At 29.9% G+C, this 16,994-nt stretch overlaps 5 protein-coding genes across 11 annotated transcripts in view; 3 read left to right on the forward strand and 2 right to left on the reverse strand.

Annotated features, from left to right (window-relative positions):
* LOC18096666 (mediator of RNA polymerase II transcription subunit 15a) overlaps positions 1–16,994 on the forward strand; it is a 116,689-nt gene that overhangs the window by 92,704 nt on the left and 6,991 nt on the right. The window lies entirely within an intron of this gene.
* The window catches only part of LOC18096661 (receptor-like protein 56), a 110,235-nt gene that overhangs the window by 75,646 nt on the left and 17,595 nt on the right, over positions 1–16,994 (reverse strand). The window lies entirely within an intron of this gene.
* The window catches only part of LOC18096674 (protein TIME FOR COFFEE), a 91,736-nt gene that overhangs the window by 53,403 nt on the left and 21,339 nt on the right, over positions 1–16,994 (forward strand). The window lies entirely within an intron of this gene.
* LOC112326960 (mediator of RNA polymerase II transcription subunit 15a-like) overlaps positions 1–16,994 on the forward strand; it is a 43,372-nt gene that overhangs the window by 20,977 nt on the left and 5,401 nt on the right. The window lies entirely within an intron of this gene.
* On the reverse strand, positions 4,905–7,222 carry LOC18111011 (uncharacterized). 3 transcript variants are annotated; one of them, XR_008058651.1, is made up of 5 exons: positions 6,954–7,222; positions 6,765–6,804; positions 6,430–6,667; positions 5,246–6,171; positions 4,905–5,101 (listed from the first exon to the last, which is right to left on the reverse strand). XR_008058651.1 is itself a non-coding variant. In XM_052450970.1 (5 exons), exons 2-5 carry the CDS (start codon positions 6,478–6,480, stop codon positions 4,998–5,000), a joined length of 297 nt encoding a protein of 98 aa, XP_052306930.1. In that variant the 5' UTR covers positions 6,481–6,667; positions 6,765–6,941; the 3' UTR covers positions 4,905–4,997. The 3 variants fall into 3 exon arrangements, 2 of the variants coding, with proteins under 2 accessions (XP_052306930.1, XP_052306929.1); XM_052450970.1 differs by lacking the exon at positions 6,954–7,222 and having other exon boundaries at positions 5,246–5,306; positions 6,028–6,108; positions 6,765–6,941; XM_052450969.1 differs by lacking the exon at positions 6,954–7,222 and having other exon boundaries at positions 5,246–5,306; positions 6,028–6,171; positions 6,765–6,925.

Below are 16,994 nucleotides of genomic sequence, written 5' to 3' on the forward strand. Positions count from 1 at the left end.
TTTTTATTTATTTATTATTATTTATTTAATTTTTTTCGACTCTTACTTTTTGTATTTTCTCCTTTTTTGTGTGGGGTCCTAAAAATAGGTAACAACACTTAAGTTCAAATCTATTAATAAAATATAGTTTTATTGAATTTTTTTATATACTTTTATTAGAGAAATCAATGTAAACAAATTTATGGAAAAACATTAGTTTATCAAGTACTTAAATAGAAAAATAAAATCAATTAGAGTACTTGAATAAAAAAAATATAAATTATAAGCATTTTATATATCTTTATTGTTCATACATTAAAAATAAAATAAAAGCAATCCAGACTAATCTAAAAAGAGTTAACTATGACATCATCATTTTGATAATAAAACTAATGAAGATATTTTATTGATTAAATTCTGTGAATATAAGTATTCAAATTGAAAAAAAAAACATTGATGCAAGCTTTTAAATAAAAAAAATTATAAAATACAAATAATTTGCACTTCTCATTGTCTCTTTTGCATTGCTAACACTTAACAAATTGAATATATAATTCTCTTGTGAATAACGTCAGAATAAATTTAGCAATATGACATAATAATACCTTTTTATTTTTGTATTTTAAAAATATTTTTAAAAAATTAAATTGTTTTAAATAGATAAATTTTGAATCATCAAGTAGTGAAATACAGGAAAAACGAAGAAAATGAAGAATAATCAAAGTGGTGTGGGTCCACATCAATTTTTGTCCATGTTTTTGATATTAATCTCTTCATCTATTTACAGCTGAAGAAAAGAACACCACCTACTACTTTTATTGTCTCTTCTTGCTTGGAAGATAAGACATGTGAACCTTTAAGTGCCACTCATTTTAGTACATAGACTTAGTTATTTGATCACAGCTTCACCAAAAGTTAAATTGTTTTAATTAAAAAAAATTATATATAGATTTCTTCAATAAATTTTTTATTTAAAAAATTTTTAAGTGAAAATTAAAAAATTTATACACAATATAGTTAAATAAATTAAGAATTATGTGTCTTAATAAGTGAAAAAAAACCATAAATGATGACTCAAAATAAAAACTGGAAAAATCAATAGACAAATATAAATCAAAATATTTAATTTCACAAAACATGATATTACAGTTGTGTTTTCTAAATTTTCTAATTAAAATAATTTTTTAATTCGATCAAACGATAATAAAAATAGATACATATTATAAATTAATTGAATAAAATAAAAAATAATAATAATATGCCAGGGTTCATTTATTGGAAATATTATTTGAAAATAATTTTTTTTATTTTCAAAAATAAAGTTTATCTATTAAAAAAATTATATATTAAATTCAAAATAAATAAACTTTAAAATAATTTGCAAGGCTGCACACAACCCCTTTAAAAGGAAAGTGATATAACAAAAGTGGAACAATTTTTATTAACTAAATAAACTCTATAACTATTAATATTAAATTCAAAATATATATTAAAAATAAATATTAAAACCTATTATATTAATTTGTGAATTTATCAATTGAGATGTGAATTATATTTCTAAAATGTTATAAGAAATTTCTATATACTACAACTAGCTTAAGAAAGTCATGTTCATCGAAACCATAGAGTACAGAAAAAAAATGAATTGCATGATTAACCAAAACTTATATTCCTTCTTAAAACGTTGACCCCAAGTCAAGTTTTTTTTTTTGGAAAAAACATGAATAAAAAGTTAATGCTAGACACATGACGATGATGGATATACAAATGAAGAAAATGGGACAAAACAAATGGTCTCCCTCCTGTTTTTCCATTTGCAGAGGACGTGCTCTGTTTTTAAAGAGAGGAGAGGAGAGTATTTGTTTTGATAAAATTACAAAAATACCCTTGTTAATGCCCCTTGTGTCATCTTCTTCAATTTACCCGATTTTCAGTGCTCTCGTAAATCCTTCCCAAACTCCGATTGACACGAAATTTGAACCTAATATAAAATAATATTTCTGGAGATTCCTTATAAAATTTCAGCCCGATCCAACGATCGGATTGAGATATATCATCGATACCGTAAAACTAGACAATCAATGTCTATTACGCTAAAATCTGAATTTCATGCATTAATTTATTTACTTAGATCCTCGTGACATTTCCCCTTAATTTATACTCAATAAATTCAATATTACCACATTTATCATTAATTTGTCAAAATACGTGTTTTGACCGGGGTTTACATATCTTCTGGTTTTTTTTCTTATTCTTTTATCCATTGAAACTCGTCACTGGTTTCACTAACATTACAAGTTTTAAACTAAAAAATCATGACTCTCTTTTCGACTTCAACAATGCTTTTAAATTTATTTATGGAGATTATTCTCTCTCACATGACATATTTATTGTCATTCCTACTATTTATTCATTTCTTTCCTACCGAATATTTATTACTCATCGAAACATCATTACTTCGATCCTATGTGTTGTTTTTTTTTCTTTTTATTATTATTATTAATTTTTATTTACGGGGGTTTACAGTTAATGCTAGACACATGACGATGACGGATATACAAGACTTGCTCCTTTCTAAATTACGTGTGGAAAATTTAGGCCTTGAAAAAAATTGAAAATAAAATACTATTAATCATGTTATTTGCATTATGGCAACAAAACTAATATAGAGACTTTGATTGATAAAAATTTATAAGAGCAAGTATTCAAATTTTTTTTAAAAATAAATCAATTCAAGTTTTTAATTAGAAAAAACAAGATACAAATACTCTTTGTAAGTGCCACTAACTCTTTGTATTTTCTAACTATTAAAGAATTGAATATATAATACACGGGTGATAAACATCAAAATAAATCCAATTGTATAATTTACTAAGATTTTAAAAACTAATTCTTTTAAAAACTAATTCTTTTAAAAACTGACACTGAGAGAAAAAAAAAAGCTTAAAATAAATAACAGAAAACTTGTATTTCTTCGTTCGAGGAGTGTTTGAGAGTGTGGTAGCGGTTGCTTTTCAAAGTTCTTTTCGCTTGAAAATGCACCAAAATAAAATTTTTTTATTTTTTAAAAATTATTTTTAACATCATCATATCAAAATGTTCTAAAAATATCAAAAATATATTAATTTAAAGTAAAAAATATAAAAAAAAATTTAAATTTTTTAATAATACTTTTAAAATACAAAAACAAACAAGATATTAAAAAATTGACTACAAGTCAGAGTCTTTTTGAAAAAAAAATATGAATAAAAGGTTAATGCCAGGCGGCTTATTTTCTGCCCTAATAAAGCTCAAGGTCTGTGCAGAAAACTAAGTACGTAGGCATACACCCAATCCAAGCACCATCAAATCATTTTTTATACATAGGGATAGGGACGCTAGCTTCACATGATAGATAAAAAAATAAAAAAATAAAAAATAAAAAAAATAATTATAATTTTATAAATTATTTTAAATAAAATAAATATTGATTAAAAAAAATCAAATATAATAAATTAAAATATTTAATTTAAAAAAATAAGAGAAAAATAAATAAGAATTAAAGTTGATATAAAAATCAAATTATAAAATATAAAATCCCAAAAATTCAAAACAAAATAAAACCATTTTTTTTTCTAAAAGAAGATATTCAGATTAAAAGCATTATAAAAAAAATACCTCCTTGTTTCTTCCTTCCTTGTTTCAATTTCAAGATATTCAGATTAAAACCCAATCGTATAGCTGGTTGGGTTGAGAAGAAAGGTTCGCTTTTGTATTACAAATTATTTATATTAGTTTTTTTTTAAAATTAATCAAATTAGTAACATTTTGGTTCTCCATCGAAGAAAATAGAAAACATATTTAGTAATAAGGTGTTGTTTAATTCCTTATATTATATTATTAATCACCGTAACAATAAGTCCTCTTACTTGTATTTTCACCGTCCCAACCTCTTTACGTGGCGTCACCGTAGCAATTATATATCTCTTGATCAATCATAATTAAATTACTGTAATAATATCTTTTTTTTATTCTTTTACATGAAGTCTTAATTTGGTTTTTTTATATAGGTAGTTATGAATTACAGAAATTGAACAATTTAGAGATCTTTGACTTAGAATCTAATTGTTTCGATAACAGTATTATATTATAGAGGGATTTTTATCCCTTAAATTATTATATTTAGATTAAAAAATAAAAACTAATTAAGAGTCAATTAAATTAAAAAAAAACCCTCAAAAGATAAAAGAAGAAAAGCATAAAAGGTACACTACCCAACCAATAATTGACCAGAATCACATGTTGTCCAGTGCCAGAACTTATTAGCAATTTGCTTACAACAGCAAATTGATCAATAAGAGAGACTTAAATTCCAAATTTAAACTCAATTGAGATCCTTATTATTCATTCAATTAGTTGCTTCTTGCTAACTCTTTTATTTCCTTTATAATTTTAATTTATTTTAATATAATTTCTTGATTGTGGCAAGCTTCCTTCATCTCAAGAACTTGGAATACTTGGATTTCTCAAGAAAGAATTAACTAAAGACTTTAGTTAATGCTGATGAACATAAGTAAATGATTTGTTAAAGAGAAAACCATGTATTTAAGAACCATTTCTAAGCTACAGGTTCAGGAGCCACAAACCACTCACATTTAGTGGGGTTGATCCCAAATTCAGACAAATCTACTTGTCCAGTTCGGAGAACCTTCAAACAAAAAGAAGAATTAAACCTTGTAAAATTGGCTATCATCAAAAGGACAAGAAACAGAACAAGAAGGATCCGCGTCGCATTTCTTACATATGTAAAAGAATCCACTTGCTGATGGAAAGGAAGACTCTGCAACAAGTCTAAAATATCATCTGGAGTTTAGTGACCCTACAACCTCATATTTACCTCAGAATGCACCAATGTAAAGCACATAGGAAATCCCAACACATAAGACAACAAAAGAAAACATATAATTAGTAGAAAAAAAAAGGTTGTACAATTCTTTCATAGCTTACAGTACGTATAGAATAAGCATTATCAAATCAGGCTAATATACCTCAGGTAAGTGAGATGTTAATCCTTCTTCAAGCGGCAATGTCTCAATCAACGACATTATCAAATCAGGCTTCAGTATATCCCCTACTCCCAAGCCTAGGACAGCAAAAGAAAACATCATGAAAAAAAAATGATTTTACAGTAATGCACCCCGTGCCAGAGCATATAATTAGCAGAAAAAAAAGGTTGTACAATTCTTTCACAGCTTACAATACGTATAGAATAGGCATTAACAATTACCTTCATCTGGATCGGCCAAACTACCTGCAACATCTATCATCACATCACGGCGCGGGCCACCCTAAGTACAACAAACAAGGATATGGTCAATTGCACTATCTGAGCATAACACAGATATTACTCAGGATTCTTTGCAAGTCTTCCAATTTCACTGGTTCTGATGAAGAGTTTACATCATTCATTACTTCTGCACCAAGGTCTGGGACAACTAAGTTTCCAGTCTTGAGAGCTATGAGCAAAAATCTCATCAGAATAAAAGAAAATGGCCACGTAATACTGGGCCATTTCTTTTTGATAATAAAAGTGCTCCTTAACCTTTTTGAAGTTATTTTACAATGAATTACAAGCATTAAACTTGTATATACATGGACAAACACCAATTTATGAATCTAAATTTCCATATAAAAGATGCCCCAAGTTTTAAAATTTACCCCGAGGGCAAGTCTGTGCAAGAGCATAAGGGGATGAAGGATTTGACATGGGCTAAGGTGGTTGAGATGTTTTTGTCAAGAAATGATTTTGGAAAATTTCTTGATATTTCTTGAATAAATAAGATAGGAGTCTTCATCAAGGCAAGAACATAGGCTCTCCAATGCAAGAACATAGGCTCTCCAAGATGATTGACCAGAAGGAGAGAAGGGAGGCTCATTCTGCTCCACAGACTCTTAGTCTCAAAGAACAAAAAATTACTTAGCCCTATATCCTTACTCACTCTTGCTATATCAACTCTTAGAGTTGAAGTATCATCTTTAAGTATGCTTATTTGTTATAATAAATATAGCTTGATGAGATATTATCTTTAAGCACGTCTTCAAAAACTTGGAAAGGAATAGAAGCATCAGGCTCTTCTTCATCAAGGAACTCTGCCAGGCAATAAGATAAAGCAGCGACGTTGCTGATGGAAAAACTTCACTCTTGAATGAGTGCTGAAGTTATAAGCCAGGTCATTAGTTTGAAGGAGTAAAACTGGTTAGTAAAATTTTAGGAAGACCAATTCACACATACGGAGTGTGTAACTAAAATAAATAAACAGGAAATCCAATTAGTCTAATATGATCTTTCTGTTAAATAGAGGTTTTCTTTATGAAATTGTGGAGATGAGAGGAGATAAATGCAGATGCAAGATAAAAAAAAACACAAAAGTAGCATGGCTAACAAAGGACTCAAAACACAAAAGTATTTACCAAATGGACGATTAATATAATAGTTGATAGAGCTACACAATTGTGAATCATCTTTAGCTTTTGGCTCCTGCAAACATGTTAGACAATTTTCCAAAATCATGCAACTAACAGCTGAGTCAATGTTACACATAAGAGAGTGAAAAACATAGAAAATGAACCTGAACTGCATCTAAATGAAAAACTTTCGATCACCTATATTGAATTTCAAGATGTAAACTCTTCCCAATGCTTGATTAACCTGAATAACCCAAAGAATTATGAATATATGATATTACAATCAATTATTAGAGTCAAATATCTCCCATCTAAGAAAAAACTAAGAGAGAAAAGTGTACCTTCTCAAAAACAGCCTCTTCAGAAAAAAATAATATGATCCTGTCAATCAACACGTCAAGAAAAAGCTACCAAGTTCTCACCTCAAAACAATATTAACAAAACAAACAACAGAAAAAGAAATAAAAAACCAATGTTGGAAGAGAGAAACAAAATCCCTAGGCTCAAAAACATAATAATAACTACGATACATCTTCCACAGCATTCAAATTCCTATCAAGCCACTAGAAATGAAGCAAACCCTCATCACCGTGGAACAATTCAAAAATTTCGACTTCGAACAGGAAACAAGATGCTAGAAACACACTATCTAGTACTTAAGATAAACCAAAACAACAGAAGTAACTAAAAATCTTTACACAGGCACGAACTCTATATAACACAAAAAAACCAAAAGACACCAGTTTACCCTTCCAATGCGAACAAGTCCTTTTCGAGAATCAGGAACAAACTTTTTTCCATCGAACCAGCACGAAACTCCAACATAATTTCCTACCCAGCAAAACAACCACAACACCATAACATACTTGTACATCCAAAAAAAGCAATTACAACAACAATTTTAAAAGTGATTTTATTTACCTGCATTGCTGGAATATCTACAGCTGATGAAAACCCATTTTTCGCTTACTTGCTCTAAAGCTTCCTTTTTTACAACACTGCAAAAAAGAACAAAAACAAGAAGGACAAATCAAATACCCAAATCAGAAACAATAACAGGAAAAATAAATAAATCCAAAGCTAATCAAATAATTTCTGATACAAAGCTGATCCAAAGCTATCAGAAATTGTAATCAGGAGGAGAACCATACAATTTCTGATAGAATGACATTTTATCAAGAATTGAACTAGGCATTCAGTTAATCAAATAGGTTGTAATCAGGTGACAGTAGTGTCAACAACATGTCTCATTTTCCTCTCGGAAGTGCCATTATGCACAAGTCAGTGTTTTAAAAATATTTTAAATTTGTTTTTAAATTTATTTTTTAGTGGTTTTAATTTATTTTCATGTATTAATATTAAAAATAATTTTTTTAAAATAAAAAATATATTATTTCAATTTATTTTAAAATTAAAAAAAAAACTTAAAAAATACTGTTAACACAGTATTAAACAAACTCTAATCCTATAAACAGATGAACAACGTTAAGATATTTGTTTTATGTTTTTTTTTTTTTTTTGATAATGAGAATGTCCTAAACAATCTTGCCATTTTATCCAGAGATGTCCTTGCCTCCTTGTAATCACCAGAAATACTCAGGCTGGCCATGTCAGTGGTGATGTGTTTGGTCGCCACTGTGTCATCATATTTTAGACAAAGCCATAGTAAGACAGTTAAGCATGCCAATGTTCTTTTATATGTAAGTGTGAGAAAAAAGGGTGATGTTCATGTAACCTAAGTTGTTGATTCCAAGAGTACATTTGAGAGCTTCATCTACAAATAAAATTAACATGGAATGTTAAAAACGATCAGTTAAGAAATGAAAGAGGCAATGCATGGCTAAACCAATGGAAGCTAATTGGCTAAACCAATTGTTGCCGGAATGACATATGCCTCATTAGAGATAGATTTGAATTTACATATTAGTATTATCATATATTTTGTATTGTCGTTTAAAAAAATAAATATTTTCCTTATATGGAGTTAAGTGTTTTTAATTTTATCATTTAAATTTATATATTTTTTAAAAGATTAATACAATATACATTTAAACATCTATAAATTAATATCATTGAGACCATGAAATTTATTAATTAATCAAGATATTATTTACTAAATAAATTTATACACTTATACATTAATCAATTAAAAAATTTCTTTTAAAAAAACATTGAACTCAATACATGCATCATGTATTCTTATTATACAAATATTATCTAATCATCAAATTATGAATTATCATAATTCTATATATTTATTTAAATAAAACAAGTTTAAGAATATATTTAATGTAATCAATCTTATTAATTAATAAAAGTCATGTATGTATCTATTTTTGCAAATTGAATGCATACTCAATTAACATACTTATTGAATATTAAGTCAGGCAAAAAATCTATAAAAAGAATATACAAGTGAGCCAAACAACAATATTAAAAACGAGCAAGAGGTCGAATATCCATTAACTAATAGTAAAAGAAGAATGATACCAAATGACACAAAATAAAATAAAAAGCATTTAACATTCAGAGAAAGAAGCAGCACAAGAATACAATTCTTTTAGTTTGTTAGCAAATCTGGAAAAGCATAAAGTCATCCGTCAAGCTCTGTTCACTTTGGTCCGACATTCCTCACCTCTCCCCACCTGAGCTCTCTCTCTTTCCCTCCTCCACTTTCAGAAACTGCCGCCACCACCTCAACCAATAAGGCTTCAAATCTCACCCAGGTGCTTCCTTTTCTATTATGTTTTTGTTTTTTAAAATTTACATCTGCATTTTCATTTATTTAATTGAAATTACTTTCAAGAGAGAAATTCGATTTTAATAAGTAAATTAAAAAATATATATAATCGGATCCGATGAAATCGCTTCTTGTGAACGCAACTTGAAGAAAGGCGCAATCAGCCGATTCTACTGTGGGTGGAGCATTCAGTATGGTCAGGGTTATTGTGTTGTCTATTCAAAGAAAGATGTGCCTGTAAATTTGTCAAGTTGATTCTTATCAGTCTGCTCTTTAGAGTTGATGATAAAATGAAATATTCATTGTTAATGCTCGTTGTTTTCTTCTTCTTTTTTCCTAGATTAAAACATCCTAGACAATCTCTTTGGGATGGTTTAGTGTTTCTGGCCTCTTCATCTTCTATTTGTGCTGTGGTATTTAGTCTGCTGGTATTCTTCGGGGATTGAAATGCCTCGTTTTATGACTTTGTTTTGTTTTCTTCTTATTTCTTTATTCTTTTGGGGATGTGGTATTTTCTGGCAGAGTGTGAGAAAAACAATTATATGCGTGCAAGAGAAGAGAGATTTGGTTTGAGAATGTATGCTAAAAATCTAAACATGAATTAAAACAAAGTGGAATTATATATATATAAAAAAAACTTAAAAGAGATCAATGATTCAAGTGATTCATTATAGACTGTGAGGTAAAATATCGTGGATTAGCACAATATATTTACCTTTTGCCCTTATCTACACAAAACAATTGACTTATTAACGAGGTAAAGTTGTCTTTTTCAAGTGATCTAAAGCTTATTCGTAAATTGATTGAGAATAATTTAGTAGGTTTGCTCTTTTTTTGCACACTAAAACTACATCATTGCCCTTGCAAGCAAAAAAACAATTGGCCTTTTGTTTAGGGTCTATTTTGTCTTTTCTATTTTATTTGCACCGTAAAATGAGGTCAATACCCTTAAGAGTTCATGTAATAGTCCGAACTGTACGACTCGATCAATGTTAAAGATTCCAACATATCCTCTTTATTTTAGGGTAATTTTTTTTTTATTTTCAAAAATTCGGCAGAGTTTCGTTTGCATGTAGGACATCCCAAGTTATCGACTACTATCAGTTTACTCAATCAACACATCATCACAAGGTCCTTAATTCCGGACCTTATATCAAACCTCATAATTCCACACCTCATACAATCCACACAATATATATATATATATATATATATATATATATATATATATATATATATATATATATATATATATATCCTACGAGTAAGTTCAATATGAACATAGTCCAACACATCATATCATAAAATCTAAAGGAAAAGAAATACTAACATGCAAAGAAAATATTTACAATATAAGAAGTGTTCTTAAATATTTCAAAAGGGTTAATTACAAGATAACTAAAATACTACATGTTAAGCTGAACCTTTATAAATACATCAAGGTTTGCACAAAAGTATACTACATAAACACGTTAATTCCCTTTTGTTTTAAGTTAATATTTACATAAGCTTCACAAAGTAGAGTCCTAAACTAATGATCTTCCTGGATGTTTGATGGACCTGTTACATTAATAAACATACCATTATGTTGATAAAGAATATATGTATGCTCATGTAATGAATACGAATGAAGTAATAGCTTTCTATCGAATCCATGAGAATTCTAACAAAGAACTTATATTTTGCTTGTAAATCTTTTAAACCCAATTAACACTCATTTGTATATTCTTAATTGAATAATCTTATTTACTTGCATAAACTGGGTGACCTTGCAAGGTTTAATCCTGTAATTCATTTCCCGGCAATCCTATCACGGATGTCATTAGCCGGAGCTAATCGTGTAAATCATATCCTGGCAATCCTATCACGGATGCCATTAGCCGGAGCTAATCGTGTAAATCATTTCTCAGCAATCCTCTCACGGATGCCATTAGCCGGAGCTAATCGTGTAAATCATATCCCGACAATCCTCTCACGGATGCCATTAGCCGGAGCTAATCTTGTAGATACACTAGGTTTCATTTACATTGAACACGATATTTATTATAATTGCATTCACCAGAAGGCTTCTAAATTGTATAAGTGCAAATAGGAGGGAAAATCACGCACCTGCTTTGCCTGTCTCGCGACCTCCCCTAACAGAAGATCCAATCCTGGTTGCTCCTCCTGAATCACAAGGAAGTTTTCTTTTTTTGGTTATGATTCCTTCAAGCCGATATTATAGAGAATTCATATTCATCCATTACTCATATGTTACTTTCTATGCATGTTCATTTCCTCATAATAACATACATACATATATCATGTATATTTTCAGAGTTAGTATCTCAATATACAAGTGTTAGAATGACTCAATTCTTTTATATTCTTATTTATAGTATTCACGTGAAAGTATACTGTTACCGTCTAACTTTGAACTGTTACTGTCCAATTTCCAACTGTTATTGTCTGACTTTGAATTGTTACTGTTTGACATTTGAACTGTTACTGTTTGACTTTTCCAACTGTTACTGTCTGACTTTGAACCGTTACTGTTTGACTTTGAACTGTTACTGTTTGACTTTTCCAACCGTTACTGTTTGACTTTGAACTGTTACTGTCCAATTTCCAACTGTTACTGTCTAAACACTCATCAGATTTTTAACTATATCTAAAGTTCTAAAACTCCATTTTAAGTGAGATTGATCTCGTTAGAAAGCTAAGACACGAGGCTACTAGTTCTCTGAGGGAGTAGAACCCAGTTTTGCCTTCAAGATAGTCAAAATTGTTCATTTACTAATTAGTCTTACTGCCCTACATAATCAGTCACGACTCAGTCTCAGTTGGTAACCCATAACTGGAGTTCTACATCTCCAAATTGAGCAAGACCAGCTTCCTTGGTTAGCTAACATTCAAATCTACAATTTCTATGAGGAACCCGATCCTAATCCCCTCATCCTCCTACCCAAAATCTCATCGAAAGTTAGGAGACAAGTCTGTCCAGATTCGTCTCCCCCTCCCCTTCACACAATACTTTCATAAACTACATACCACACACATGAATTAACTTAATCTCAACAATAAGTACTTTTTCCCCAATTTATTTCTAAGAACCCTAACCTATGATTCAATATCAAGGCATCAATTCTTTATCGAATTTAAAAATGAATTTTTTTAAGATCATGTTTAGAATACCTTACCCGGTACAAATTAAGATTTTGATCTTCAACCAGTTGAAGATTTTCAACTCCGTCATTTCTTTTCTTCTTGTTCAATTTCTTGGTAATCCTTTGCTCTCAAGTGTTTATCCCATCTATAAGCTCTTAATCTTGGATGGGTTCTTGAAATTTTAGTGTTTCTCTCTTGATTTCTCAAGAATGGGTATAAAACTCACTATCTTCTCTCCTTATGGTTCCTACATATTTTTTTTTGGTGAGGAGAGAGTATTTATACTCTATATTTTCCTTTAAGTGTATCATTCTCTTCAATTAAATCCAACCCTCAACAGTACCGGGTTTATTATAATGTCTCGAATTATTTCGCCCGGAAATTTATATTTAAAAATTTCTGAATTTATGTTTTTATTTAACCATATGCATGAATTTCTTCACTTTTATTTATTTATTATTTTTTTTCCCGGGGTTTACAGTTCAAAAATATTGACCTTGACAAGAGGCATTTTTTAGTCTTTTCCATGTTTTGTTATTGTAAAATGATAAAGTTAACCTTAGAATAAAAAAAATCTAAAGCTGGTTTGGGATAACATTTTTTTGGTAATATTTAGATGCTCTTAGGGGCTATTTAGTAATTTAAAGTATTGAAATATTAATAAATCAATAAAAAGACCGACATGTGTATAACACGTGATAGTCCACCACATCATTCAGGAGGCGTGTGATAGTTCAACGTGTAATGTGAAGGTGTAGTTAATGGTGTAGCGTGTGTTGTTATTTCACGGTGGTTCAGCGGTGACAAAGTTGTTTTCTCCTCCTCATCTTTTCTCTCTCTTGAACTTTAATATTTACATCAAGCCTTTGAAAATTTAGTTATATCCTTCTAATTATATTTATATTAATGCAACTTTTTTTTCCCAATCTTCTATTTTCTTATTTTATATCAACACAACAACAATGGAAAATACCATGCAACATAAAATTTATTTCCTCGTAGCATCAATGCAACAAGTGCACAAATAACAGATGACAAGGAATTTAACATAGTCATAGAATTTAACAGAAGATATATACACTTTACTTTTCCTATTAAAATTAAACTATTTTTTTCAATCTATGTCAATATATAATTTATTATCTGATCTTTAGTGCTAGTAGTGTAATTATAATATTATTTCCTGATTTATTCAAGAGTTTATATGATATTTTTTATAAATTTTTTGATAAAACAAATATAATAGAAAAGAGTTTATAAAAACAAAAACAATGTCTCAGTTAGAATAATTTTTTCATTAAAAGGAAGGCCCGCCACGGTGATTACCCATCGGCTGACATCTCCTCGCGCGCCTAGCACCAGCCAAACCGCTTCAATCTAAACATGCACCAGACAAAGTCGATGAAAAGACGCCAGGGATCCTCAGCAGCCGAGTAGAAAGCACGGAAACACCCACCGCGCGAGAAGAAACGTGAAAAACAGAGAGGGAGTGCGGTAAAGACCGTGAAGCCACAGGATTCACACACAGTGCACCGTGTTTTAATGAGCACTCTTATTATATATATATAATTCCTTTAGTTTTAGTTTGTTAGTTATGAATAGTGAAGCAGCACAAGAATACAATTCTTTTAGTTTGTTAGCGAATCTGGAAAAGAATAAAGTCATCTGTCAAGCTTTGTTCGCTTTGGTCCGACATTCCTCACCTCTCCCCACATGAGCTCTCTCTCTTTCCCTCCTCCGCTCTCGGAAACCGCCGCCGCCGCCACCTCAACCAATAGGGCTTCAAATCTCCACCAGGTGCTTCCTTTTCTATCATGTTTTTTATTTTAAAAATTTACGTCTGCGTTTTCATTTATTTAACTGAAATTCTTATCCAGAGAGAAATTTGATTTAATAGGTAAATTAAAAAGATATATAATCGGACCCGATGAAATCGCTTCTCGTGAACGCAACTCGTAGAAAGGCGCAATCAGCCGACTCTACTGTGGGTGGAACATTTAGTATGGTCAGGGTTATTGTGTTGTCTATTCAAAGAAAGATGTGCATGTAAATTTGTTAAGTTGATTCTTATCAGTCTGCTCTTTAGTTGTTTTCTTCTTCTGTTTCCTAGGTTAAAACATCCTAGACAATCTCTTTGGGATGATTTAGTGTTTCTGGCCTCTTATTCTTCTATTTTTGCTGTGGTATTTAGTCTGTTAATATTCATTGCGGATTGAAAGGCCTCGTTCTATGACTTTGCTTTGTTTTCCTGTATTTTCCTCTTTCTATTTACACTATTTGCTCCCTACAATATTTTTTCTTTCAGAGAAGTAAATGTATACTTAAATAACAAGAACAGGAGGGGAAGCCCTGGGTTTGACAATAAGTATTTGCTTAGAAGGGAATGCTTCTTTGGTTTAGAAGCACCATGAAGATTCAGGCCCAAATCTTTGCTTAGAATGCCCGAATACCCAGGATCCTAGCACCTTGTCCTGAATGGTTGTGTATATTTGTTATGCATCCATATTTGGCTGAATTCTTTAATAAAGTACATGATATTAGACGGAAGTTCTTTTTAAGTCTATTCAAGTCTGAATAAACTAATATTCCATTTTTCATGTTCTTGATGTGCTTTTACTCTTCTTGCCGTTCCTGACTTTCTTTAGATGGAGTTCCTAGTACTCCTAGTCCAAAAAGGACTTGTATTCCTCTGTAGGAAAATACTGATAGTCCTATCTAGAATATGAAAAACCTAATGAAGCTCTCTATACTTTGGGATAATAAAATACTAAATGGAAAATAAAACTGAGAATTGCAATATTCCATAATTTTCAGCAAGTGTGAAAATTACAGAAATACCCTTGTATATGGAAAACACAAAAAAATACATGAATTCTAATCTTTTGTTGCCCACATTGAAATTTTTGTAGCATCCCTAGATTCTACAGCACAGGCTGGACATGCAAAAGGCGCTGATTAGCAAGAGGAGATCTATCAGAAGGTAATTTCTGTGATTTACTGTTCATTAGATGGAGTTCATGTATGCCATAGTCTTGCAAAATTTCAATGGAAAAAGGTCTCCTGGGATTGGTCCAAGTAATTTTATTCAGCTATGGTTGGGATTAGTTAGGAAGCACTGTAAGATCCATGATTGCAGCAACAAAGAAATGATTAATCATTGATAAGATGAATGAAGGTTGTTTTCCTCGTATTCTTTAATTTTTCTTACTTCATAAAGTTTAATAACATGTTTTTTTTCTCTAAAACTGTTTTTCTAACAATATAACAAAAAAAATATACTATAAAAAAAACCAAGTTCAATTAAAAAAACCACACAAAATCCGTAAACTGGAGTAACTCGAGTTACCTCGACAAACTCGCAAACCACATAGAAAGGCAAACTAAAAAGAAAAAAAATTAAATTAAATTCTCAATCATCTCAATATTAAAAATAAAATCGACAAAAATAATTTAGTTTAAATTTATGTGACCGATCCTCATTTATATCAAGTTTAAAATTAACCAACATGAAAGTTGCCCTAACATGACATAGTTAATGTGGTGGATTCAAAGTCAATCCATATGACCGGTAAAAAAACATAATTTAGCAATAATATTAAAATTAATTTACAAGGGAATTGTTTGTACTTGATCTAGTTGCCTTGATATATGCAAATTAAGGCAATTCAAATCACCAATAAAAGCATGGTTTGGATTTTAAAGAAAAAAAATCACGATGATATTTTTTTTAATATTAAGATGATGATATATTATATTAACTCGAGTTCCACAGGTTAACTCGTTAAATACACAACCCAAATCATTAACTCCACTAGGCTTACCATGTTAACAAATATATCAAAATTATTATGATTGATGATTTTTCATTAATTGTAACTTCTCTATATCATATCTATTCAAAATTTCTTTTTAATCTTATATAAAAGAGAACTATATATATGTATTTTTTAAAAAAAAATTAACTATTTATAGTTGTTGAAACGTAGTAAAGTTGTCGCTATGCAACTTAAACAAAAGAGTTACAGTTAAATAGAATTGCACTTAACATATATTATTTCACCGGTAATTATTATCCAGATATACAACTTTTTTTTTCCGATCGGCTGTTTTTTTGTTCTTTTCATATCAATACAACAACGAAGGAAAATACCATGCAACATAAAATTTATTTTCCCGTAGAATCAATGCAACAAGTACACAGATAACAGACAACAAGAAATTTAACATAGTCATGAAATTTAAGAGAAAATATATGCACTTTACTTTTCCTACTAAAATTAAACTATTTTTTTTTAATCTATATATGTTAATATATAATCAATTTGTTCTTGAAGATATATACATATACACAGAACAAATATACTAAAAAATAAATTGTTTTAAGATTGTTAGAGGACCTTAAATAGTTCATAAAATTATTGTTCCCTTTTACTATAATGATGAAGTTTCCACGTAATATAAATATGCATATAAATTAATACTCGAATAAAAATTAGATTGAGGTAATAATCAATTCGTAATTTGTTTTTTTTAATTGACGTGGGTGTCCAGACCAGCTTGCGTGCGCCTCGACTAATTTCACGCGCCCTAAAGTTAGCGACCATGTAAGCCTCTAGTGACCATCATATTAGTAACCACAGGGTTCGAACCTGAAACTATAGGGAGAGCAAACTTCTTAATCTCA

This window comes from Populus trichocarpa, chromosome 3 (assembly GCF_000002775.5).
Source record: "Populus trichocarpa isolate Nisqually-1 chromosome 3, P.trichocarpa_v4.1, whole genome shotgun sequence".
In the NCBI taxonomy this organism is placed as follows: domain Eukaryota; kingdom Viridiplantae; phylum Streptophyta; class Magnoliopsida; order Malpighiales; family Salicaceae; genus Populus; species Populus trichocarpa.

Bases quoted from the DNA above. Each gene is read 5' to 3' on its own strand.
- LOC18111011 (XM_052450969.1), bottom strand. From the start codon at position 6,480: ATGATTCACAATTGTGTAGCTCTATCAACTATTATATTAATCGTCCAT. The intron at 6,172-6,429 runs GTAAATACTTTT...TTATAACTTCAG, and splicing joins TTATATTAATCGTCCATTTG to CACTCATTCAAGAGTGAAGT. The intron at 5,307-6,027 runs GCTATATTTATT...TGTTGTACTTAG, and splicing joins TAAAGATAATATCTCATCAA to GGTGGCCCGCGCCGTGATGT.